This window comes from Puma concolor, chromosome C2 (assembly GCF_028749965.1).
Source record: "Puma concolor isolate L17-30 chromosome C2, mPumCon1.1.hap2, whole genome shotgun sequence".
Classification (NCBI taxonomy): Eukaryota; Metazoa; Chordata; class Mammalia; order Carnivora; family Felidae; genus Puma; species Puma concolor.
The window spans coordinates 2,177,706-2,202,918 of NC_141675.1; the positions used below are offsets into that span (position 1 = coordinate 2,177,706).

The 25,213-nt window shown below is 45.9% G+C and overlaps 1 protein-coding gene across 7 annotated transcripts in view; it reads left to right on the top strand.

Moving 5' to 3' along the window:
* Positions 1-25,213, top strand: part of GLB1 (galactosidase beta 1) — a 121,526-nt gene that overhangs the window by 48,012 nt on the left and 48,301 nt on the right. For all 7 annotated transcript variants that reach the window (XR_015255927.1, XR_015255928.1, XM_086720350.1 and 4 more), the window contains exons 11-15: positions 11,159-11,233; positions 13,407-13,496; positions 17,409-17,522; positions 18,989-19,120; positions 21,256-21,513. Coding sequence is in view for 5 of the 7 variants with exons in the window: in XM_086720350.1 (XP_086576476.1) it covers positions 11,159-11,233; positions 13,407-13,496; positions 17,409-17,522; positions 18,989-19,120; positions 21,256-21,513 (669 nt within the window). In the remaining 2 variants the exon portion in view is untranslated. The remainder of the gene's footprint in view (positions 1-11,158; positions 11,234-13,406; positions 13,497-17,408; positions 17,523-18,988; positions 19,121-21,255; positions 21,514-25,213) is intronic.

Consider the following 25,213-nt stretch of genomic DNA (forward strand, 5'->3'; position numbering starts at 1 on the left):
TTTTCTTTCCGAAATAGTGAGCTCTTGATGCCTTATCGTCGAATATTAAAACATACTTACTGTGCTTTTTTATGTAAAACATCACCTTATATTTGATCTCACATTTTTATTCTCCTCTATTTCTAGCTCCCTCTTTCTGCCCCTCCCTCCACCCTGGCAACGCTCCCCCCACACTTTTCCTGACTCTCCTCGGCTCTTCTGACTGATGGTTGCTAGAGCCGTTCGCCATCACCCGCCAGTCCCCTCTCTGCTGCAGTTCAAGGGCCCCTGCTCTACAGACCACCTGGCCAGGACGGCTAGGACCATTCTGACTGTCACGCTCTGGCACTTTGCAAACATGCACCGTGCATTTCAGTGGCCTGGCTGGAAGGGGGACCTGTATTCCAGTCAACTGGACTTTTAACAATCTCCAATTCCCTTTTGGCTCCCTGATCTCTCTCCATTGTAAGCTGTGGCTACTACAGTCTCTCCTTAATGGACAGGTGATATTATCACCAAGAACATTAATGCTGTTGCCTATGCCCTCTTAAGGAATGTGAAGACAGCGATATAGTCAGATACAAATGTCACAAAGGGTATTGGATAAGGCAACAAAAATGAATGTGTATTTTTTAAAATGTATTATTTTTTAGTGATCTCTACACCCGACATGGGGCTCAAACAACCCCAAGATCGAGAGTCACGTGCTCCCCCAGCCGAGCCAGCCAGGTGCCCCAAGAGTGTATTTAAATGAGTAAAAAAAAAAAAAATCATGACAAATTTAAAAATTTTAAGGATTAAAATAATCGCAAACGTCACAAAATTCCAAAGCATACTTTGAATTTATTAACTGAAACACATCTGCTATCCTTCTGGTTTTTGTCTCTGTTTTGTTTGTACTCTTTTTCTCTAGAGAGAGAATGGAAATCTTTCCCTTTAGCGTGGCTTATTGAAATTTGTTTTTTAGAACGTACTGAGCGGTTTTTTTTAATCTTATTTTTTTATTTTTTTAAATTTACATCCAAGTTAGTTAGCATATAGTACAACAATGATTTTAGGAGTAGATTCCTTAATGCCTCTTAACCCATTGAGCCCATCCCTCCTCCCACAACCTCTCCAGTAACCCTCAGTTTGTTCTCCATATTTGAGTCTCTTCTGTTTTGTCCCCCTCCCTGTGTTTATATTATTTTTTTCTCTTCCCTTATGTTTATCTGTTTTGTCTCTTAAAGTCCTCATATGAATGAAGTCATTTGAGTTTTGTCTTCTCTGACTAATTTCACTTAGGATAATACCCTCCAATTCCATCCACGTAGTTGCAAATGGCAAGATTTCATTCTTTTTGATTGCCGAGTAATACTCCACCGTATACATATACCACATCTTCTGTATCCATTCATCCATCGATGGACATCTGGGCTCTTGCCATACATTGGCTATTGTTGATAGTGCTGCTATCAACATGGGGGTGCATGTGTCCCTTCGAAACAGCACACCTGTATCCCTTGGATAAATGCCTAGTAGTGCAATTGCTGGGTCGTAGGGTACTTCTGTTTTTAGTTTTTTGAGGAACCTCCATACCGTTTTCCAGAGTGGCTGCACCAGTTTGCATTCCCACATACTGAGAGTTTAGAAAACAAAAAGTTTCACATTTTGTTTCTGATAATGTTATGTACATATTTAAGATTATTATCAAAATTGAGGCAATCTCTCTCCAGTTCTTTCATATATGAGCTTGAGAATTTGGAGAAATTTCTACAGACAGGTCCTGGCCCCAGACATTTGAAACCCTGTGTCTCTTGTACAACCCCGTACTTCTGAAGCCGGATGCCTCAGGGCACCATCAAGTGATGTGCACTTGAGTCAGCCTATCGGGTGTGAGGAATGATCTGTTGGTGATAGTGTATCCAGCCACCGAAGTGACAACGAACTATGTAGATGTATCCAACACCCAAATTACATAAACCCCACCTCAGCTCTCCCTGGGGTACATCCCAGAGATGCCTGTGGCGAACTCCAAAGCCTCCTGACTTGTGACACAAGGCAGCTGGCGCAGAAAGAGACAAGGGTCTTAGCCTGTGGCGGTTAAATTAGATGACTTCTGCAAATTTTACAAAAACCCGTGACCATGTGAACGCACTGCTGGGACCCTCCCTGGGGACATTTCCGGATGCAGGAGATGAGCTAGGGGGCTGCTGACATAACCTAGAAATGAGATGGTGGGGGGGGCGGCGGGGCATGGAGAGGAAGCAATAGATTTGGAAAATGTTTCGGGGGTAAAATCGGTCGGATTCGGTGACTGCCCGCGTGCAGGTGTGAGGAAGCGTGAGGAGGCACTGATTTGTCTCGGTTTACAGCTTTTGGTCGGATAACCGGATGGGTGTTGTGGTCAGCAACAACCATGGAGGACTGCAGGGAAGGGACGGGCCAGGAAGGGGAAAGGGGAAGAAAGCTCTGCGCTGGGTTTGTTCAGCTCCAGATGCCTTTGGGGACATCCGAGTGGAGGTGTCTATCCGGCAAGTGCCTCACTTAAGAGGGAGAAGCTCCAAGAGGCAGTCATTAGGACAGGTCATCGGTGGAAGGGGAGGCTAAAGTCCAGGGGAGGCTGAGATTGCCGATGGAGAGCTGAGCGAGAAGGGCAGTGGGCCAAGCGGGGACAAACCCAGGGGGTCCCAGCGTCTCACCAGAGGGCACAGTAAGATGAACCCGTGAAGGAGACAGTCTCCAGAAATTAGTATAATTCAATAGCTTATGATAGATCCTAGCTTACCACGTGGTCCTTTTTTCCGTCTTCTTCTTTTCGGCATTTCAGGTTTGGAAAAGAGAAAAGAACTGCTTTAAAAGTGGGATCTGTCTTACGAGACTTTGTAGACTTTCAGTCAGCTGGTTTGCTTGCACTGAGGAAAAGAATGGGCTCATAAACCGCCACTAGAGCTGCCTCTTCCTCCACCAGAGACGTACAAGGCGGAATGGGTCTCTTCTTTAATCCATTTCAAGAGTAAGCTGGGTGTCGACGGACAGTACCTTTCACTGATGTGGATGCCCAGGGTGGATAATTTCCCATCAGGCTGCAGAAGCCTGTGCTCGGTGATGAAGGCTCCAGGTGGCCTTTGGCGCGTGACTCTTCAAGGTATGACAAAGCTCATGACATTTGCATTTTCTAAAATGCTCTCTTTGCTGTGGGTAAAGCTCAACCAGACATGGTTAACACTTTGACCTCGAGTATGAACCATGAGACTGTAGGGCAGCGCCCTCCTCCTCCCTCCCAATTCCTGAGAGGGGCAGTGGTGAGTTTATTTTTGTACGCTTTTGAATGAACTTAAGACCCACTTTCTAGTCTTGTTACAGTTCTTCCTAAGGATTCTATCAAAGATAAAAGTCCAGCTGGCTTGCTTTTGGGTGATGGGTCATTATTACAGAAATTAATCAAGTTGTACATTGAGGACCTTGATAACTGGAGCAAATGTTAGGATTCCCTGAGGTGGACGCTGGGGCTGGGTGGGGACCGGGGATGTGAAAATGGCCAAGGTGACTTTTACTATCTCAGAGCTTAATGAAGTCTGAAACTTGACTGAGGACCAGTCTACACCGGCTGATTGATTGTTCTTCTTGGTTTATGGATGGAATGACATTAGCTCAGTGGGTAGACACCAGCTGTCTCTTGTGGAGCCACGGTGCTGGTGGAAACACAGTGTTTTATGTCTGATAATTAGAGCTAACGAAGTGACTATTTCATAACAAATGTGAGACTTCTAAAGCATTGCCTGCACTCTTGTGGTTCTAGTGTTTTCCTTTCCTGCAGAGTTGGCTTTTCTGGTTTGTCTTTCAGAGTGATTTCTCTAAAACGCCGATCTGGTCAAGATGCCTTCCGTGACTTGGCCTCCTGTTTTCCTCAAGCCTCATTTTGCAATTCTCCCCTTCTTGTACATGACTCTCCGGCCTGAAAATGAAGGTGCATAAGATTCCGTGAATAGGACAGTACTGTTGATATCTCCCAGCCTCTGCACGTAATGTTCCCTCGCCTTCACCCATCTGGAAAATGAGAACACACTTCAGTTACCTTCTCTGGGACGTTGTCTTTGACCTGGCTCTGCAGTTAGTCGCGTTTTAACTTCTTCTACCGCCTTGCAGTGTGGACATCTTGAACGTGCTACTTCCCATAGTGCATTGGTGCCATTTGTTTACACACATTTTTCACAGTCTGGATTAGGCTGTTTATATCCCCAGTGCCAAGCGTAGGACCTGACACAAAGTCCTTTCTTAATAAGAATTTGTTAGAAGAACGAATGAAAACGTTAGAGATGTTGGGGAAGGAGAGGTTGGTCGCCATCGAATCTATTGGATTTGACTGGGACAAGAGCAGCTTCTGATGTTAAATTTGTCCAGCTAAATAATTTAGGCAGGATAAGAAGCAACATTTATGACCGGTATGAAAACTCTGATTAAAGCACAGATTATGACAGAAAAATAAATTAAGATTCTGAAATAGTGTTTTGGAATATTTATCCTTTTCTGAAACATTAAATTCGTTTGATACAAGATTAGGATTTTACTATGAAATAATCAGTTAAAAATTACTAAGCTTGTTGAAAAGAAAAGACAGAAGATTGGGGCAAATGGGATAGACAGATGGAGACTTAATATCAACATTATGATGAGCTCTTACCACTGATTTAAAAAAACCAACATCCAGATCGACAATTGGGTGGAAGATGTAAACACGTATAGACATTTGGTGAAAACTTTGGCATACGCTCTATTAAGACTCATATAAAATGCTTATATCATTTGACCTAGTAACTCTTCACTTGGTGCTTTATTGAAAAGATTTTTTTTTAACCAAGATGATGCTATAGACATAAAGTTCATTGTAACACTATCTTAATATCAAGAATTGGAAATTATCTAAATCCTAATACTGAAAGGATGATCGTATCCATTTAGATGTAATATGCAGTAGGGGCATCCGGGTGGCTCCGTCGGTTAAGTGTCCGACCCGGGCTCAGGTCATGATCTCGCGGTTTGTGAGTTCGAGCCCCGCTTCGGGCTCAGTGCTGACGGCTCAGAGCCTGGAGCCTGCTTCCGATTCTGTGTCTCCCTCTCTCTCTCTGCCCCTCCCCCACTCACACTCTGTCTCTGTCTCTGTCTCTCTCTCTCTCTCTCTCTCTGAAAAATAAACATTGAATATATTATGCAATAAATAAAATTATTGTCAGTATTTAGACATGCCAAAAGTACTATGGGTAAGTAGCAGTAGCAAATTACAAAACCGTCTCTAATCTTTCATGGCATATGTGCATAAGGAGAGGGTCCAAGAGGAAAACTGGAAGAGAAAAGGTATCATGGGGTGTTTTTGTCTCTGGAATTATGTTTAATTAATAGGAGACACTGTCTCTTGTACTGTTGTACAATAAAGGAGGTGAGGTGGAGCGATAGAAACAGCACTCGACTTGGGGTCAAGATCCCAGCTCATTCCTTTGCCCTGTGATTCTCTTGAGCAAGTTCACCAGTCTCACCTCTAAAAAGGAAATATAATGACGGACTGTAAGGGCCTTTGTGCATAGCGAGGGAGACGACCAAACCAGTACAGAAGCATTCCATCCCTGTGAGCTCAGTGTAGGTTAAGGAAAGCTGCCTGTGCCGCGATTTTTTCTTCCAGTGTGATAGAGGAGATTGCAGCCCTGCTCACACTGACGCTGGACTCCACCTTGACTTTCGGAGTTAGATACGACATGGTCACTACTATGTGCAGGTGAATAGGGGACCTCAGCAAGCAAATTAGACGACTCTCAGTTCCCCTCTGTGGATTTGTGTTTGCTGCTTCTATTGGCCAGAGTGTGGGCTGGAGGAAGAGGCAGGGAGGCTGCCACAGGAGAATGAGTGTGGCTTAGGACTGTCAGCGAGGCTGGGAAGAGAGACTTCCCATCTTGTCTGTCTGAGATCCACAGATACAACTACTTGGCCTCGCATTCATTTTAATGCGAATCATGAAGATCGTTTTAATGTGCTTATTTTGTTTTGTTTTATTTTATTTTATTTTATTTTATTTTATTTTATTTTATTTTATTTTATTTTATTTTATTTTATTTAAGAGAGAGAGAGAGGGCGCAAGTGAGCGAGGGGCAGAGAGAAAAGGGAGTGAGGGAAGCGGAGCTCACCCGAAGCAGGGCTCAGGCTCACTGATGTGGGACTCAAATTCATTGAAGTCAGATACTTAATTGACTAAGCCACCCAGGTGCCCCTCATTGTATTTATTTGAGAGAGAGAGAGAGAGAGAGAACCATCTGGGAAGAGGGGCAGGGGGAAGGAGAGAGAGAATCTTAAGCAGCCTCCGTGCTCAGCGCAGAGCCTTGATGCGGGGCTTGATCCTGTGACCCTGGGATCATGTCCTGAGGTGAAATCAAGAGTTGGATGCTCAACTGACTGAGCCACCCAGGCACCCCTTTAATGTGCTCTTTTAAAAAGGTCACAGAGGGGTGCCTGGGTGGCCCAGTCAGTCGAGCGTCTGACTTTGGCTCAGGCCATGATCTCACGGTTCGTGAGTTCGAGCCCCACATCAGGCTCACTGCTGTCAGCACAGAGCCCGCTTCGCATCCTCTGTCCCTCTCTCTCTCTTCCCCTTCCCTGCTCACACTCTCTCTCTCTTTCAAAAATAAATAAACATTAAGAAAAATTTTTTAATCTTTAAAAATGTCACAGAACTATCAATTCATTGAATACTAGAAATACAGTTCAAGATGGATGGCTGACCACATACTTATCTCTTCTGCCTTTCAAAATGTTATTAAATGATTAAAAATGGTATTTTTTTTAAATGAAGCCATCAAGAGGGGCACTATCCATGCATAAGAGATTTCAAAAAATTTCTGGGTAACAAAAATAGATGTAGGTGACTAAGGATGTAGCATGAGGAAGTCTAGGTCCCCAGTGAGTGTGAAAGGGGATTATTGAAACAGGTTAACAGGGGTGCCTGGGTGGCTCTGTCGGTTAAGCATCCGACTCCGGCTCAGGTCATGATCTCGCGGTTCGTGAGTTCAAGCCCCGCCTCAGGCTCTGTGCTGATGGCTCGGAGCCTGGAGCCTGCTTCGGATTCTGTGTCTCCCTCTCTGTCTGCCCCTCCTCCACTCATGCTCTGTCTCTCTCTCAAAAATAAACATTAAAAAAAAATTTTTTTTTTTTGGGCGGTGCCTGGGTGGCGCAGTCGGTTAAGCGTCCGACTTCAGCCAGGTCACGATCTCGCGGTCCGTCAGTTCGAGCCCCGCGTCAGGCTCTGGGCTGATGGCTCAGAGCCTGGAGCCTGTTTCGGATTCTGTGTCTCCCTCTCTCTCTGCCCCTCCCCCGTTCATGCTCTGTCTCTCTCTGTCCCAAAAAAATAAATAAACGTTGAAAAAAATAAATAAATAAATAAATAAATAAATAAATAAATAAATAAAACGTTGAAAAAAAAATTAAAAAAAAAAAAAGGGGGCGCCTGGGTGGCGCAGTCGGTTAAGCGTCCGACTTCAGCCAGGTCACCATCTCGCGGTCCGTGAGTTCGAGCCCCGCATCGGGCTCTGGGCTGATGGCTCAGAGCCTGGAGCCTGTTTCCGATTCTGTGTCTCCCTCTCTCTCTGCTCCTCCCCCGTTCATGCTCTGTCTCTCTCTGTCCCAAAAATAAATAAACGTTGAAAAAAAAATTTTTTTTTTTAAATAATAAATTAAAAAAAAAAAATTTTTTTTAAAGAAACAGGTTAACAGGGAGTAGATTACTCTTAAAGAACCCTAGAGAACCAGGGTCCTGGAAACGCAGATGTGACAAAAGACAGAATGAAACAGCTGAAAATGGGAAGGCTAATGGAACTGCATATTTCCCATCAGGTCCTCCACTTTGCCACCCCTCTTTCAAATGGACTGTCCGTCAGGGAAGCATCTTTTTAATAGTCAGAAAATTAGAATTAAAAAAAAAAGTGTGCAGCCTGAGAGCAAAAACCTTACATATCATGTTTGACTCCCTCCCAAATCACCCCAAAACAGTTCCCCACTGAACAAACCTTGCCCTTGTACACAGAGCAGGATTGGCTTAGAGAAGATGGTTATGCAAATGCTGGTGCATTCATTTGCATTACCATTAAATAAGAATGGATGGCCAAGGGTGGCCGGATGTTTGAAGACATCCATAAAACCTGTACAGGAAAAGAGAAAGACCAAAATGAAGTAAACAGAAAAATAACCTCAAGGCAACAGATAATTCAGGACAGAAATGAGAGATCTTAAGCAAAGCCGAGCAGACCCTCTCAAATTTATATCTTTTAGAGACATTTGGAAAGATGTTGCTTTCACACTATAAGAATGGGATACTTTGAATTTTTTTTTTTCAACGTTTTTTTATTTATTTTTGGGACAGAGAGAGACAGAGCATGAATGGGGGAGGGGCAGAGAGAGAGGGAGACACAGAATCGGAAACAGGCTCCAGGCTCCGAGCCATCAGCCCAGAGCCCGACGCGGGGCTCGAACTCCCGGACAGCGAGATCGTGACCTGGCTGAAGTCGGACGCTTAACCGACTGCGCCACCCAGGCGCCCCAAGAATGGGATACTTTGAAAAAGGAGCAATTAAAGAACAAAGATGGCTTCCCCAAAATAAAAAGATAATCTCCTAGAAATTAGAACCAGAAGACAGATTGAAATAGAGAAAAGATGAGAGATACAGAGGAACAATCTAGGACGTCTAACTTACTTTTAAGGGAAAGAGATGAAGAAAAGAAAATATTAAAAAAATACAGAATTTTCTTCTAAAACCAAAAAGGATATTTGAGTTGCCCAGAATAATAAATGTAAAAAAACACACAAACCCAAACACATCCTTGGAAAAAAATGAAAATATAGAGAATAAAGCACTTACAAGCTTCTAGAGAGAAGTCACCTTTGAAAGAACAAGAATCATCCGGTGACTCACACCGGATGATATGGGGGGGCAAATCTTGCCTTCTAAGGGAAGATGATTTTCAGTATAGAATTCTATACTCATCCAAATTATCGACTTAATATGCCATTTTCAGACATTCAAAAATTCAAAAAATTTCCCTTCCTAACCTAAAGGCAGACAGGAAAAGAGAAAGGCAATTAGAAACCCCAGGGGAAGGAGGAGAACACAAAAAGCTGAAGAACACAGAACATTCGTCATGATACATACTACTTAGCTTTGCAGAGAGTAATATATAATTATAATCATGTGAACACTGTTGATTGATTTTGAATTTAGAGTCACTATACAGGTGGTGGGAAGGTGTATGGGTACAGGACAGACCTTTTAACCTTGACAGTGTAAAAGTATAACTCATAGTTTGGGGGTGGGAGTAGGGAAGAGAGCTCAGGAAAGGGTGCAAATAGACTTATCTTAAAAAGTATGGACACGGGCGCCTGGGTGGCTCAGTCGGTTAAGCGTCCCGACTTCAGCCAGGTCACGATCTCGCGGTCCGTCAGTTCGAGCCCCGTGTCGGGCTCTGGGCTGATGGCTCAGAGCCTGGAGCCTGTTTCCGATTCTGTGTCTCCCTCTCTCTCCGCCCCTCCCCCGTTCATGCTCTGTCTCTCTCTGTCCCAAAAATAAATAAACGTTAAAAAAAAAATTTAAAAAAAAAAGTATGGACACAAAAGATCATCTTAATTGATGGAACTAAGAAATAGAGGTATAGTGTTTCAAGCTACAAAGGTAACCAGTAGAGAAATGCTGATATAACCATGTTGGCAAGAAAGAGAGATAGCCAGAACCGTACACGTGGGCTAAATTCTCATGTATTAAAGAAATCAATAATGTGTTCAAGGGATGAAATAAGAAATAGCAGATAAATATAAATATAGAAACTAAAAGATGCAAAAATGGAAAAATTAAATGGATTTAAAATGGTTTCCTCTGAAGAATAGCACAAAGAGAATAGTCAGGAAACTATTGCTTTTCATTACAGCAGTCTGTCGTCTTCCTTTTTAAGTACTTTAAAAAATGGAAACCGAGGAGCGCCTGGGTGGCTCAGTCAGTTAAGCGTCTGACTTCGGCTCGGGTCATGATCTCGCGGTTCGTGGGTTCGAGCCCCTCGTCGGGCTCTGTGCTGACAGGTCGGAGCCTGGAGCCCGCTTCAGATTCTGTGTCTCCCTCTCTCTCTCTGCCCCTCCCCCACTTGCACTCTGTCTCTCTCTCAAAAATAAACCTTAAAAATTAAAAAACCTAATAATAATAATTTTAAAAGGTGGAAACCGAAGGAAAGGAAGGGAGGAAGAGAAGAATGGAGGAGGAAAGAAATGTGGGGAGCCTGCGAGATCATAATGCAATCTGCTTGGAGGTGGACACAGACTTCTAAGACTTGGCACTTAATATCTTCTAACTCTAATTTAAGTGTGTGTGTGTGTGTGTGTGTGTGTGTGTGTGTGTGTGTGCGCGCGCGCGCGCTTAGTGTATAGTAAGGTTCTATTTTTATTTTAGTTTTTGGCTTTTATTTAAGAAAAATTTCAAACTTACAGAGAAGTCTCGAGAATAAAAGTAGTACATCGAGCCCTCGAGTATTCCACACCCAGATTCACCCAGGTCAACATTTCACTCTCTGTGCTTCATCATTTTCCCCTCACTGCCCCCTTGGGTTTTCTCAACCACTGGAGGGTTACATGCAGTAACCTTTAAATACTTTACCTTTACCCCTAAATACTTCAGTGTGTGTTTCATAAGAAGAGGTAGGAATATGCTCTTACATAACCACAGGAAATTTAACACTGATATCAAACTTTAATCTATCAGTAAGATTCAAGCTGCGAGTAATACTTTTCCTGACTTACAGCTACCTCCCTTCAAGATTCTGCTTGGCCCTGGGCCTTTTTCCTTTTCTCCCCCCAACTCCAGCCTTCTGCCATCACCTCATTCTCTCTCCTTGTTTTTGCTCTCTGCTTTGAAGTCTTTTCTTCTATAATTATTTGAATGATTCCTGGAGTTTACAATGCAGACATACACAGACACGCACACACACACGGAAGTAAAAGCTTTACCAAACCCTGTCTGGCGGGAGAAACCTTTTGTTCCTTTGCCTTTCCAAAAATCACCCGCACTATTGTTCGAGTCTTTGAGCCTCCTTTTGAAAACTGAATCGTATAGCTACGTTTCTGAGGGTTTAACAGCTTTTCTTTTTTCTTTTTTTTTTTTTCTTTCTCCACTCTGGTTTCTAGTTTGAAAAAGTACCAGAAGGTTTTATCCCTCCATCTACACCCAAGTTTGCATATGGAAAAGTTGCTCTGCAAAAGGTAAGAAAGAAAATAACAGAACTGTTGGGAGTGAGGGGGTGGAATTGAGCAGTTGTGAGTGAAAGTGTCACGCTGGGGAATTGGTTCTATCTTTCTGTGAATTGGTTTTCTTTGAGACTGATGGGGTAGGTGATGTTTCTGGGAAAATGGGGACGTGCATGTGTCACATTGACGGGGTGAGCACATAGGGCATGAGCCGGAGTGGGTGGACGTTTGTACGTCATTCAGGTCATTTTGGTTCAATTACCAGTCATCCAAAGCAGCTTCAGGACCTTTGTGGGAATAACATGCCACCTTGTTGTGCTTGGTGAGGTTCTTTTTCCATAATATACGTTTTTTTAGGGAGTTCTCCAAAGCCACAGGCATTGTCATAGATCTTTGCACATGTAGTGTGCTTCCCTCCATCTCAAAATCATGTACTGATTTTTGGGCTCTGGTTTATTTGGTAAATGGGACAGCAAGGGGGAAATGGCTAGAAATTAATCATAAAAAGGAGTTGAAGACATTTTATTCTAGGAAAGAGAAAAAGAAGGGAGATTTCATTTCATTGTCGGGAGTGACGTAAGCCAAAATCAATTTGTTTTGACCATCTGTGTCTTCAGGATTTCCCCTTTTATAATCCCTAACTCCTACATCTGTTAACTCACAAGAGAAAAAAAAAAACAAACCACAAGCAGTTACACATTTCTTAAGAATCTTGACATTCTAATATAGTGTAAGTTTTTATCTTTAACCAAAATGCCAAACACGATTGTATAATTTTTCCGTTCGTGAAGCCCTTTGATACTATGATTGGTTGAGCTCCTGTGACATTTTCCACCTAGCGTCAGATACGTGCGTTACATTCTACAAAGAATGTGGTCTCTCTGCGTGATAGGAATCTTTCTTTAGTTTTGATCAGACTTGACTCACACTTGTAAACGGAGTATCTTCTATTTTTCTCCTTGCTGCTGGCTACTTGAGGAGGTTGATTTGTTTTGGAGCTGCGGGAAATGTATTTTTATGCAACAGAAAATAGGTACAAATATTTAATACAGCAACATTGCTTAAACAAAACAAAACAAAACTAGCATAGTACCAAAAATACATTCTATTTGCCATGAAGGAGAATTGTGTGAGTAGAAATAGCTTTTCCTTATGAACTAAATGTTTACAGTTTAAGACAGCAAATTAGCACGCAACTGAATTCAGTTGACGTGGGACATGGTTTATGGAATAAACCGTTTACCGTGAGTGGAATTTCTTTAGCTGTCCACATAGAAAAGCTTCCATGTGAGTAGCTGAACTGATGGAACTGTACTTAAGGTTTTGTTTTCCCTTATGTTACACATCAGCAAGGTATCCCTGCAAAAGTGTCCATAAAATTTCTAACCAGTGTCAGTCGCGGGAAGTCCTAGGTTCAGAGCCGAACCTAACTGCAGACCTTGGCTCTGCCGTTGCTCCTGTGAGGCTCTCTGAGAACCTGTTTCCTCATCCCTGACCTGGGGACGGTGATGGCTGCCCCACCCGGAGGTTGTGAGGATTCACTGGGGTGTGCATGCAAGGGGCGCTCACCTGGGCTTCGGCAGGCACTCAGCAATCGGTAGCTGCCATCATCCTGTTGCTACCTCGGAATAAGCCTCCTGGGTTGTGAGAGTACACGATCGTCTGACCTAATGTAGTAAGCATTTATTGAGTGTCTACTCTGTGTTGGGTATCGGGTGAGCACCGCACAGACTCTGCCCTTAAGGAGCTGACACAACGGCGAGGACGGCAAAGGTAAGCGGCCGGTACGTGATGCAGGCGTGGAAAATAGGCCACAGTCAAGTTCAGAGGAAGGTGCAGTCCTGGTTACTTCCCTCCGGGATGCTGGGGAAGGCTTTAGAGAGGAGGCAGCCTCTGAGCCTTGGTTTTCATTCATTTGAAGGGCCTTTTGTATAGAGGTTGTATTTGCGAATAGATGTGCTTGACACGCTTTACGACCACCGTGAGTTATTTTTCATCGAGAGTTAGGGGATGGATAGCGATGATTGAAGGCAACTGGGGGGTCAGCATTGAGCGGAATTTTAACAGTTTAGGTCTGTTTAGGGATTTGGTCCAATCCAGTAATGTCTTTGATAATTTGCAAATGGCATTAGCCTCCACTCTGATGACCAGGTGACAGTGAGTGAATGCTGGTCTTGTTTCTTTTCAGTTAAAGACGGTGGAGGACGCTCTGAACGTTCTGTGTCCTGCTGGGCCCATAAAAAGCCTTTATCCGTTGACGTTTATCCAGGTGAAACAGGTAGGCCTTCAGAGGTAATGCTTCACCCTTCTTCTACTGACAGAAAGGTACTTTCTGCACTGCCCTGCAGGGGCTAAAGTGGTAGGCAGATAAATCAGGTCCCGTGTAAATTCGCCACCGATTTCCAGGCTCTCTGTAGCTTTAAGTACCACACGGTGGGCTGGTCCTTCCTAGATTCCCCCCCACCCCTTTCTTCTCATGCCTTGAATAGGCATAGCTCAACCTGATTCAACATAACTCTGACTGTATTTCTGATCTACTTAGTCTTGATTACTAGAGGAAAACCACCATCTTAATGCGCAAAAAGACCACTTAATTATTTGTCCTTAGTTAGCTCAAAGGTGTAGGGACCGTGTTCTCAATAGGTTAGGTCCTTAGAGATTTTTCCTGCTTGTGAAGGGAGCAGAACACCTGTCAGTGCATGCATGCATGCCCGCGTGTATGTGGTTAACCCAGCCACCACCTCGTATGAATTTTATTTATTATTTATTTATTTTAAGTGGGCTCCACGCCTGACATGGGGCTCGAACTCATGACCCTGAGACCAAGAGTTGCACACTTGGCCGACTGAGCCAGCCAGGTGCCTGCCCCTCATATTTATTTAAAATTTTTTTCCCAGCTTTTTATTTTGGAAATCTTCAAATCTAAAAATGTTGCAAGGAAAGTGTAATTTACACCCATGTAGCTTTCACCTGGATTCACTGAATGTTGACAGGTGGGTCTGTGTGTGTATACGCAGTCAACTGCCTTTTTTAACTGTTTGAGTTTGTGGTCAGTATCCTGACACGTCACCCCTAAATATTACAGCATATATCTTTTAAGAAAAAGGACATCTTCCTATATGAACACAATATGATGATCACACTTAAGAAATTTAACGTTGATATAATCTTATTTAATATGCACTCTACAGTCAAGTATCCAATAATGTCCTATATAGCTTAGCTTTTTTTTTTTTAATTTTTTTTTCTTTTTTTTCAACGTTTTAATTTATTTTTGGGACGGAGAGAGACAGAGCATGAACGGGGGAGGGGCAGAGAGAGAGGGAGACACAGAATCGGAAGCAGGCTCCAGGCTCCGAGCCATCAGCCCAGAGCCCGACGCGGGGCTCGAACTCACGGACCGCGAGATCGTGACCTGGCTGAAGTCGGACGCTTAACCGACTGCACCACCCAGGCGCCCCAACTTTTTTTTTTAAATGTTTATTTATTTTTGAGGGAGAGGAGTGGGGGAGGGGCAGAGAGAGAGGGACACAGAGGATCAGAAGCAGGCTCCACGCTGACAGCAGCAAGCCCGATGCGGGATTTGAACTCACGAAGCACGAGGTCGTGCCCCGAGCCCGAGTCAGATGTGTAACCGACTGAGCCACCCAGCCACCCCTTAACTTTTTTTCAGTCCAGTTTCCGATCCACGATCACACGTCGCATTTAGCTCTGATGTCCCTTTTTTCTTCTTTCCGCTGTCACTATTCCCAAGTCGTGTTTTCCCCCTCTCTCTTTCTCGTGACGTGGACATTTCTGAGTTCGGGCCAGTTGTAGACTTCCCCTCACTGACTAGATTCAGTAGAACATTTTTGGCATGGACGTGACAAAGGGGCTGTGTCCTTCTCAGAGCGCCATGTCAAGATGTCCATGAGGTCACTTTGTCCCCTTGTTGTGACGTTAAGTTTGAACACCTAGTTAGGATCTCAGCCCCATTTTTTGAAATGGAAACTTACCTGGATCCCCCTGATGACTCTCTGTGGAGATCCCCTTCTGGAAGGTATCTGAACCATAAGGTAATAAGACAGTGGCGTATCTAATCTTAGTGTATTTTGCCTCTGGTTATTCTCTTTACACTTGTGATTTTGTTCTAACAACTCTGTTGGATCGATACAATGAGTAATTAAGCCCTCCTTTCATGAACACCGGATAGAATCCTTGCTCCCGTTCCAGCCAACACCTGCTGCGTCCGCGTCTTCCTCGAGAAGATACAACCCGCCTTTTTCACCGAGCAGGGGAGCGTCTCGGACAAGACACGGTCAGGTCACTAGAGCAGCTGGAAGCTGGGAAGTGAATTCCAGGTTGAAGCATAGACATCTGCACTCACTGTTCTTTGCCAGACCCTTCTGCTCTGTGATCTCTGGCCAAGGCAGTGCTCTAGGACTGGGGGCACTCCCTGGGCCCTGGCTGTTTCAGGTCTGGGGCCAGCCCACTGAGTGTTTATTTCCGGCGAAACCCTGGAGAGCGCAGGTGCAGGGAGTGGGACGCAGCCCTGTTCCTCTGCCCCCACCCCATCCTCACCCCCACCCCCACCCCCACCCCCACCCCGGCGGCCGCAGCCAGCTTTGCAGGGAGCACTATGACTTCTCCCTCCTGGGAGCCCTTCCTCAGTGTTCCTCAGCCTGTGAGCTAGGACTTACCACTTCAGTTACTTTGAATAGAAAAAAACCAAACAAACAAGAAAAAGGTGGAGATTTGGGGTCTGGGAGGGAGCGCACCCTTGTGCATAAAGCCTTGGGTGGTGGCCCCAGTGATATTTCTTGAGTTCAGCCCTTTCCTGCAACACAAGAACATGAGTTAACGTGTTTACTTTTTCACCTCCTCTAAATCCCCTTCACATTTGCTGACATACACTCCCTTGCTTTCTGGGCTCTAGACGTGAGGAACTTTTTCTCCGTCCCACACTGGATGTCTGTGGGATCCCCCTGCGTGACAAGGTTTGGTTCCATTCACCCTGCCTAGCATCCAGAGCAGGAAGGTCACCAGCCGAGGCCAAGGGTGCTGTTTGTTGCTGTGGCTGATAGTCTGGGGCCTTCCTTTCGGACCAGGGGTACCAGCATCTCTGGCTTCTGACTTAGCAACCGGTTACACCCTCATCTCTCACTGTCTCTGTTCCCGCCACCCCCGTCCCTCCACTTTAAACAGTTTCTGATTGACTCTTGTTTTGTATGTTAGAGCACATTTAGCCCAAGAACCTGGAAAATGTTTCACCAACATTGTTGGCTTCGTTGTCTTTTTTTTTTTTTCAAGATTTTTTTTTTTTAATGTTTATTTATTTTTGAGAGAAAGACAGCACAAACAGGGGAGGGGCAGAGAGAGGGGGAGACACAAAATCCAAAGCAGGCTCCAGGCTCCAAGTTGTCAGCACAGGAGCCCGATGCGGGGCCCGAACCCACAAACTGTGAGATCATGACCTGAGCAGAAGTCGGACACTTAACCAACTGAGCCACCCAGGCACCCCTAAGATTTTATTTCAAAATAATCTCTACACCCAATGTGGGGCTTGAACTCATGACCCGGAGATCAAGAGTCACATGCTCTACCGAGGGGCGCCTGGATAGCTCAGTCGGTTAAGTGTCCAACTTCTGCTCAGGTCATTATCTTGCGGTTCGTGGGTTCGAGCCCCGCGTCGGGCTCTGTGCTGACAGGTCGGAGCCTGGAGCCTGCTTCGGATTCTGTGTCTCTCTCTCTTTCTGTCCCTCTTCCACTCACACCCTGTCTCTCTCTCTTTCAAAAATAAACAAATATTAAAAACACTTTTTAAATCTTTAAAAAAAGTCACATGCTCTACCAATTGAGCCAGTCAGGCACCCTGTTTGCCTTTTTTTGCTGTGTTATCTTGTGTTTTTGAGGTAATGTAAATAACCTCCTGATATGTATGACAGGATCCCCCTGAGTGATTCTGGGCAAGTTTCCTTGTGTGGGAAAGGGATGTCTGATAAAATGCTCTTCTGGATTCCTTGCTGCTACTGCTACGAGAGTGTATGATCTAAAAATTTAAGCCAGTTCTTTCGGACTGAATTTTTGCTGGAGGCTAGAGAAACACTTTATTCCTTACGATTCTAGAAACAGGACTTTCACACAGATCGAGGTGGCCAGGCTATCTTTTTTGAAAGAGTGATGTGTTTTTCTTCCTTCTTTTTGTCACCAGTATTTTGGTTTCGTGCTATACCGAACAACGCTTCCTCAAGACTGCAGCAACCCCACACCCCTGTCATCACCCCTCAATGGAGTCCGTGACCGCGCCTATGTCGCCGTGGACGGGGTAAGAATTGTCTCTGAGCTGTGTGTGTCTGCCCCAACAGGGGGGTGTGTGGTCTGTGCTTGGAAATGGGGCATTCAAGGCCCTTGCGCACCTTTCTACACTCCGGCTCTGCCCCTCCTCTCGATGTCCCTTAGCTGTGGCCCTTGCTTGCTGATGTGGCCTCACCCATGGCTCCCTCTGCCTGCCCCTGGAAGGGTGTGCTCAAGCCAGCCCCCTTCGTGGAAACCTTCCTGGTCTCCCCAGCCCAGGCCGTCCTCTCTGACCAACCACAGGATGTCACCCATGTCTCCTTTGCTCCTGGAGGACAGGCCCCATTTTGAACACGCGGGAGCCGCGATTCGTTTAACTCTGTGCCTTCATCCTGCATGAGAAATTCTATGCAGAAGGATTGTTCATGGTAATCATAGCCACAATACACAAAGAACTTTGTTTCCCAGCGCAGGGAAGAAACATTAGAGGATTTCCATTCCTTCCACTGGAATAATCATGTGAAAAAGCACATGAAGAGATTTTTCTCACCGTGGAAATTTGTTCAGAAATTTTTAAATTGAAATGTTTCCATTCTGCTGTGATCAAAGGCTTTCATTTCAGCGGGAGCACGTTTCTAGGACACCATGTGTGTGTTGCCCGTGTATATACTGACAGCCGTTGTGTGTTGAATTCCAGGTTAGGGGTGGGTCGTCTTCGTGAATTCTAGTCAGTATAACTTCAGTTGTTTGTTCTCGTTCTATTATATAATTTTCGTGGTTAATGCATCCTATCAGGTATTTTGAGGTGAGACGACTCCACCTAACTCTCTGATTTTTATCTCATTTGTCTGATTTTTTTGTCTCATCTCTCCACGTTGTTTAGAAGCCACTTTTTATGACTGCCTTTTGTGCTGTGAGAACACGGAGGGGCTCCCGTAGTGGGAATCCCCCCCTGGAGCTGTCGGGTCCGTTCCCTTTCTATTAAAAGTAGACGTGCAGTAGGGACGCCTGGGTGGCTCGGTCGGTTGAGCGTCCGACTTCGGCTCAGGTTGTGACCTCACAGTTTGTGGGTTCGAGCCCCGCCTCGGGCTCTGTGCTGACCGCATGCTCGGAGCCTGGAGTCTGCTTCGGATTCTGTGTCTCCTTCTCTCTCTGCCCCTCCCCCGCTCATGCTTTGTCTCACTCTGTTTCTCAAAAGTAAATAAAGGTAATAAAAAAAAGTAAAAGAAAAAAGACATGCAGCAAACATCCCAGAGCAAAGGAAGCCAGCCTAGACCTTCCCTTGCTCTGAGCTGTGCCTGGTGGGTTGCCTGTTTTGGAAGCAGTGTTTGGAGGAACTTGGCCACCTGGCCGGTGGCTTGGGCAAAGGGGCCGGCAGAGCACTGTCTCCCGAGTCTGGTGACACCTCAAGGCAGGAAGATGAGTGTGATGGCTGAGCCAGCCGAGCTTGTTGCCCTTCTCACCTCAGTTAATTCCCACCGGACTCCGACCCCACAGGTGCCCCAGGGAGTCCTGGAGCGAAGTTACGTGATCACTCTGAACATAACAGGGCAAGCCGGAGCCACTCTGGACCTTCTGGTGGAGAACATGGGGCGTGTGAACTATGGCAGATACATCAATGATTTCAAGGTAGGACCAGCCTCGCTGTCGAGGTCGATAGGACTGTGTCTGTGCCGCCCGAGGAAGTCTTTGTAAAGCCATTTAAAAACTCTCGCACATACATTCTTCTCCTCCAGCCCTGTTCACGTAGAAGCGGTTTTTTTTTTTTTTTCAACATTTTTATTTATTTTTGGGACAGAGAGAGACAGAGCATGAACAGGGGAGGGGCAGAGAGAGAGGGAGACACAGAATCGGAAACAGGCTCCAGGCTCCGAGCCATCAGCCCAGAGCCCGACGCGGGGCTCGAACTCACGGACCGCGAGATCGTGACCTGGCTGAAGTCGGACGCTTAACCGACTGCGCCACCCAGGCGCCCCGAAGCGGTTTTTAAAAACACACACGCTTTGCCAAGTTTGGTGATTGAACCTGCCGTGATTTGTTTTGCAACTTCAAAGCTCGAGTATTTTGAGGACCTGCCCTCCTCTGCAGGATGAGAAAGTTGAGCTTTGCAAAGAGAACCCTTCCCTCGTGTTCGGGTTCGGTCATCCTGTAGAAAGAAGGAGGAAGCCTCTCCACCGAGCTTTTCCTTTGCTTAAAAAAAGCCCACCTAGGGGCGCCTGGGTGGCGCAGTCGGTTAAGCGTCCGACTTCAGCCAGGTCACGATCTCGCGGTCCGTGAGTTCGAGCCCCGCGTCAGGCTCTGGGCTGATGGCTCGGAGCCTGGAGCCTGTTTCCGATTCTGTGTCTCCCTCTCTCTCTGCCCCTCCCCCGTTCATGCTCTGTCTCTCTCTGTCCCAAAAATAAATAAACGTTGAAAAAAAAAAATTGAAAAAAAAAAAAAAAAGCCCACCTAGCTCTCGAAAGGGGCTTCATGGCCAACCAAGCCAGCTTAGCCTTTGGTCGGCCCCGTTTGCTGGGTGTGGACTGTCTGTGACGAAGCCTTGAGGCGTAGGAAGCCTTTTTCCTCGGTGCGTGGCCTCTCACCCCTGCTGGTTCCTCTGTGTCCGGGTGGCTAGCCCCGGCCCAAATGTTTTTCCTTGGAAAACATTTTCAGAGCATGATTCGGCAAACATTTGTTAGGCCCATGCTCTGCACGAGGCTCCGCGAGCTGCAAGGGATGTTGAGATACAGGCTTCCCCGCAGATAGTTCCTCATCTGCTAGAGGACAGCAGGCCCCCATGGAAAGATTTATGGCATCACTCGGCCTAGGCCAGAACAGGTGTGTGGGACTGTTTCCTGACCCCGTTGATGCGGCTCAGAGGCAGGGCAATTACACTCCTAGGGAATGACCGGGCAGGGGCCACCTTTGTCTCCAGTAGAGATGTCCCGGTTAAAGTCCTTGTGCTCAGGCTGTGGCTAGTGGCCTTCCTGCTTGGCTGTCACAGGCCACGTTGGCCCCTGCAGTGACAGGCATTCTTGTGTAGTCTCTGGCCATAGAGCCCAGCAAAGAGCCTGGCACATGGCTGCCTGGCCAATGTTTATTGGATTTACTAAGTGGGCAGTGGAGGCTGGGTATCGAGAGGTGGCCTGGGAGAAATTTGGGACCTGACTGGGAATGGAGAGAAGTTCGCCACATAAAAGGCAGGGAAGAGGAAGCTAGGCAAGCCGTGAGCATAGGCCTCAATGGGGCCAGGGACGCCCCAGCCCGCTAACCCGCTAGACAAATAGAGCAACTCCAGCATGCAGGTCTGAGGGTCACCATTATCATCACTTTGTGTGTAGCCTTTCCCAGATATCAAAGTATTCTCGTTTACGCCGCCTCACTGAGTTCCCCAGCCGGTGAACAGACTCGGTGCGATCATCCCCGAGTGCTGCTGAGGGGCTCAATGCCAAGACTTGCTCCTGGTTATATGAAGGGGCGGGGTCTGCCCCCCTCCCCCACTACACCTTCTGCATTCCTGACTCCACGCATTCTCCCATTCCATAGATTCCATCATCCCTTCCATTCAGCGATGACTTTGAACCAAGCACTCAACATGGCGGGCACGGGGTCGAAAGCTCTGGCCTCAAGCAAGATGCCACTTTGGTGTGCACCTCACTTGAGTCTCATTTGCTGTTGGTGTTTCATATCCCAGTTTGCTTTCCCTAAGAATTCAGGGTAGGGACACAGAGACACTTGACGCCTTTTTCTTCCCACCCCAGCTCATTACTGTTTCTCCTTTACAGGGTCTTATTTCTAACCTGACCCTCGGTTCCAGTGTCCTCACGGACTGGATGATCTTCCCGCTGGACACCGAGGATGCAGTGCGCAGCCATCTGGGAGGCTGGCATGGCCGTAACCATGGCCGTCAGGATAATAAAGGCTTTGCCCACCACTCGTCCAACTACACACTCCCGGCCTTTTATGCGGGGAACTTCTCTATTCCCAGCGGGATCCCAGACTTGCCCCAGGACACCTTTATCCAGTTTTCTGGATGGACCAAGGTACGTGTCTTCATGGAAAGTATTTTAGTTCGAGCCTCAAAGATCTGCTTTTTGGCTTCTGACAAAGAACCAAAAAGAGCTGCTGATGAGACGCTGTGTGACAGTTTGGGAGCAGAGAGCTTTCTGTGTTCGTTTACCCAGTCCTCCGTAGTGGCACCTTGGCAGACCTTCGGGGACTCGATGGCCAGCCGGAATGCGTACCATGTGCCCCATTGTCACTGACTGACAACTTCCTTTAGCAAGTGATGGCTTTCTGGCTTCCCCTAAGAAAAACCGTAGCCCTTTGGATACTGATTATGAGGGACACGTTCTGTTTCTCTTGAAGAAAATTTGGCCCAGGCAGGGGGTGGGTCTCTGGGAGAACTTGTTTTCTGTCCATGTCCAATGCCTACTTCTGTACCCCCACAACACTCCACTTTCATACAGCCTTGCACCCTGGGGGCGCCCACCGTTGTCTCTGTGATCTTCACCTCTTCCTTGGCCATTTTCCTGACTGACTGGTCACCCCCCACCTTTATTCTTTGAAGCCATCCACGTGTCTTCCTTCGCCGTTGTCTTCTTCATTTCAGTCCCATTTTCACCCTGCATGACCTTACCATGACTCAGTTATGCATTCAACAAGTATTTTTCAGTGGCTACTATGTGCCCAAGCTTCGTGCCGGGCACTAAGGGTGCAACAATGAACAAAACCAACTGTGGGACTTGCCCTCATGGAACTTACACTCTAACTGGGGAGACAGACCCAAATCATACAGTCACCCAAATGAGATGGCAAGATGGCAGCTGCAGTGGGTGCTAAAAAGAAACATGGGAGTTGGTAATAACTGGAGTGTTTGACCTTGTCAGGGAGGTCAGGGAAGCGTTCCCTGTAGGAGTGATGCGTGACAGAGATATGGAGGATAAGTGGGAATTGCCATGGCAAAAGGGGGAGGGAACCATGTTGCAGGCAGAAGAGATAGCATGTGCAAAGGCCATGTGGTTGGTTAGGGGGGAAATGAGGGGCGCAAGGAACCAGTAAAGGACCCAAACACATGGTTTGGGGGCGGAGTGTGGTTCAGAGAAGAGACTAGAAAGTGGGTAGAGATGAGATTGGAATAGGCCAGTTACGCCCCATTAATGTCTCGTCGTTATGGTGAGAGCCTTTGAAGCAGGAGAGTGCCATGACATGATTGTGATACGACAAGCCTCTCTGACCCCAGGTGGAGTGAGGGTGCCTGTGGATTTGGGGGAAGCTATCTAGGTGGCTGGACCGTAGTCCCGGGGAGAGACAGGGATGGTAAGTTAGCTAAGATGGAGAGGATATCAACTATCTGAGAGATATGTGAAACTAAATCAATGAGATGTAATGGTGGATTGGAAATACCCTGGATGCCTCTTAGGTTCCAGGCCGGTGGCTGGGCAGATGGCACCATTTATTGAAAGAAAAGATTTCCAAAGAAAACTTGGGCTGGGAGAGGGAGATCATGAGTTTGGATTTGGACAGATTGAGTCGCAGAGGCCTTTGAGAACAGCTGAGCGAAGGTGCAGGCGGAGGACTGTGGGCCCTGTGCGTGAAGTCAGAGGAGGGACCCGGGCTGGGAATATATGCATGAGATCATCTGCGTGTGGATGGCCATTGAAGACGTGGGATGGAGGAGGTCCTCTAAGGAGAAGGGGTGGAGAAGGAAGCAGAGAGGCACAAACATGGCGGGCAGAGAGTGAGGAGGAGAGCTGGAATTTGTGTTGCCGAGGGGACAAGTAAGAGGAAGACAGAAGCTCTCCTTCTACGGGATTGAGCCACGAGGAGCTCAGTGGGACCCCCAGGAAGTATATGCCAGTGGAGCAAAGCCTCCACAGGCTGCATCGCATGCTACTGAGGAGCGTAAGGCAAAGAAACAAACACCTGAACGTAAATTTGGATACTTGAATATAAACATTCTTGCTGAGAGTTTTGACTCTGGAGAAGAAAAGTATGTAAATAGCTGAAAGAGAAGAGGGCAAATGATACGCGCGACATTTAAGAAATGCCCTCTTATATTTTTTTGCTTTTTAAATGTTTATGGAAATACATCATTCTGTTTAAAATATTTTCTAATTTACCTAATTGTCTCTTCTTGGACTCATAGATTATTTAGAAATGTGTTATTTAATTCCCATGTGTTTTGTTTGTGGGTTTTTTTTTTTTTAGTATGTCTTATGTTTATGGATTTCTAATTTAATTCCTCTGTAAAACTTCTAGAAGATGGAGAAAAGTCTTTATGACCTTGGATTAGGCAAAGACTTTTTAGATTTGACACCTAAAGCGTGATCCTTAAAGGGGGAAACTGATAAATTGGATTTCATCAAAATTAAAAATGTTTGCTCTTCAAAAGATATCATTAAGGAAATGAAAATCCAAGCTACAGACTAGGAGAAAATATTTTCAAATCATGTGTCTAGCAAAGGCATCTAGAACACATCAAGACTTCTTACAACTCAGTAATAAGAAGATACACAACCCAGTCACAAACTGGAAATTTCGCCAAAGGAGCTATACAAATGGTTGATAAGTACATGAAAAGATGCATAATGCTCAACACCATTAATCATGAGAAAAGTACAAATCAGGGGCACCTGGATGGTTCAGTGGGTGAAGCATCTGACTCTTGATATTGGCTCAGGTCACGATCTCACGGTTGTGAGACTGAGCCCCATGTCGGGCCCTATGCTAACAGCGCGGAGCCTTCTTGGGATTCTCTCTCCCTGCCCCTCCCCTGCTCGTGGGGGTACATGTGCACATGTGCTCTCTCTCTCAAAATAATAAACTTAAAAGAAAAAAGTACAAATCAAAATCCAGTGAAAAACTACTTGACACCCACTAGAACGGCTGTAATAATAACGGATGGAGAGTAACAAATGTTGGCAATGATGTGGAGAAATGAGAACCCTCCTACGTCACTTGTGGGAATGTAAAATGATACAAACACTTTGGAACATGGTTTGGAAATTTCTTCAAAGGTTAAATGCAGAATTACCATAGGACTGAGGAGTTCCACTTCTAGGTATATGCCCAAGAGAAATGAAAGCCTATGTCTACCCAAAGACTTATATGAAAATATTCAGAGCAGCATAATTCGTAATTAGCCCAAACTGGAAATTCAAGTGTCCATCAACTGGTGAATGGATAAATGAAACGTGGTATATCCATTCAAAGGAATAGTGCTCGACAGTAGAAAAGAACAGACTACTGGGGCGCCTGGGTGGCGCAGTCGGTTGAGCGTCCGACTTCAGCCAGGTCACGATCTCGCGGTCCGTGAGTTCGAGCCCCGCGTCGGGCTCTGGGCTGATGGCTCAGAGCCTGGAGCCTGTTTCCGATTCTGTGTCTCCCTCTCTCTCTGCCCCTCCCCCGTTCATGCTCTATCTCTGTCTGTCCCATAAATAAATAAAAACGTTGAAAAAAAAAATTTTTAGAAAAGAACAGACTACTGATACAAGCTACAGTGTGGGTGGATCTGAAAAACATTATGCTAAGTAAAAGAAGCCATATATAAAAGACCATCTATTGTAGGAGTCAGTTTAGAAAAGGCACATCTATAGAGACAAAAAGTAAGTTGCTAGTCGCCTGCAGGGAATGGTGGTGGGAAGGGAGAGTGACTGCAAGTAGATATGGGGTTTCTTTTTGGGGTGATGGAAATGTTCCCAAATTAAATTGTAGTGAGGGTTTCACAGTCTTCTTAAGTTC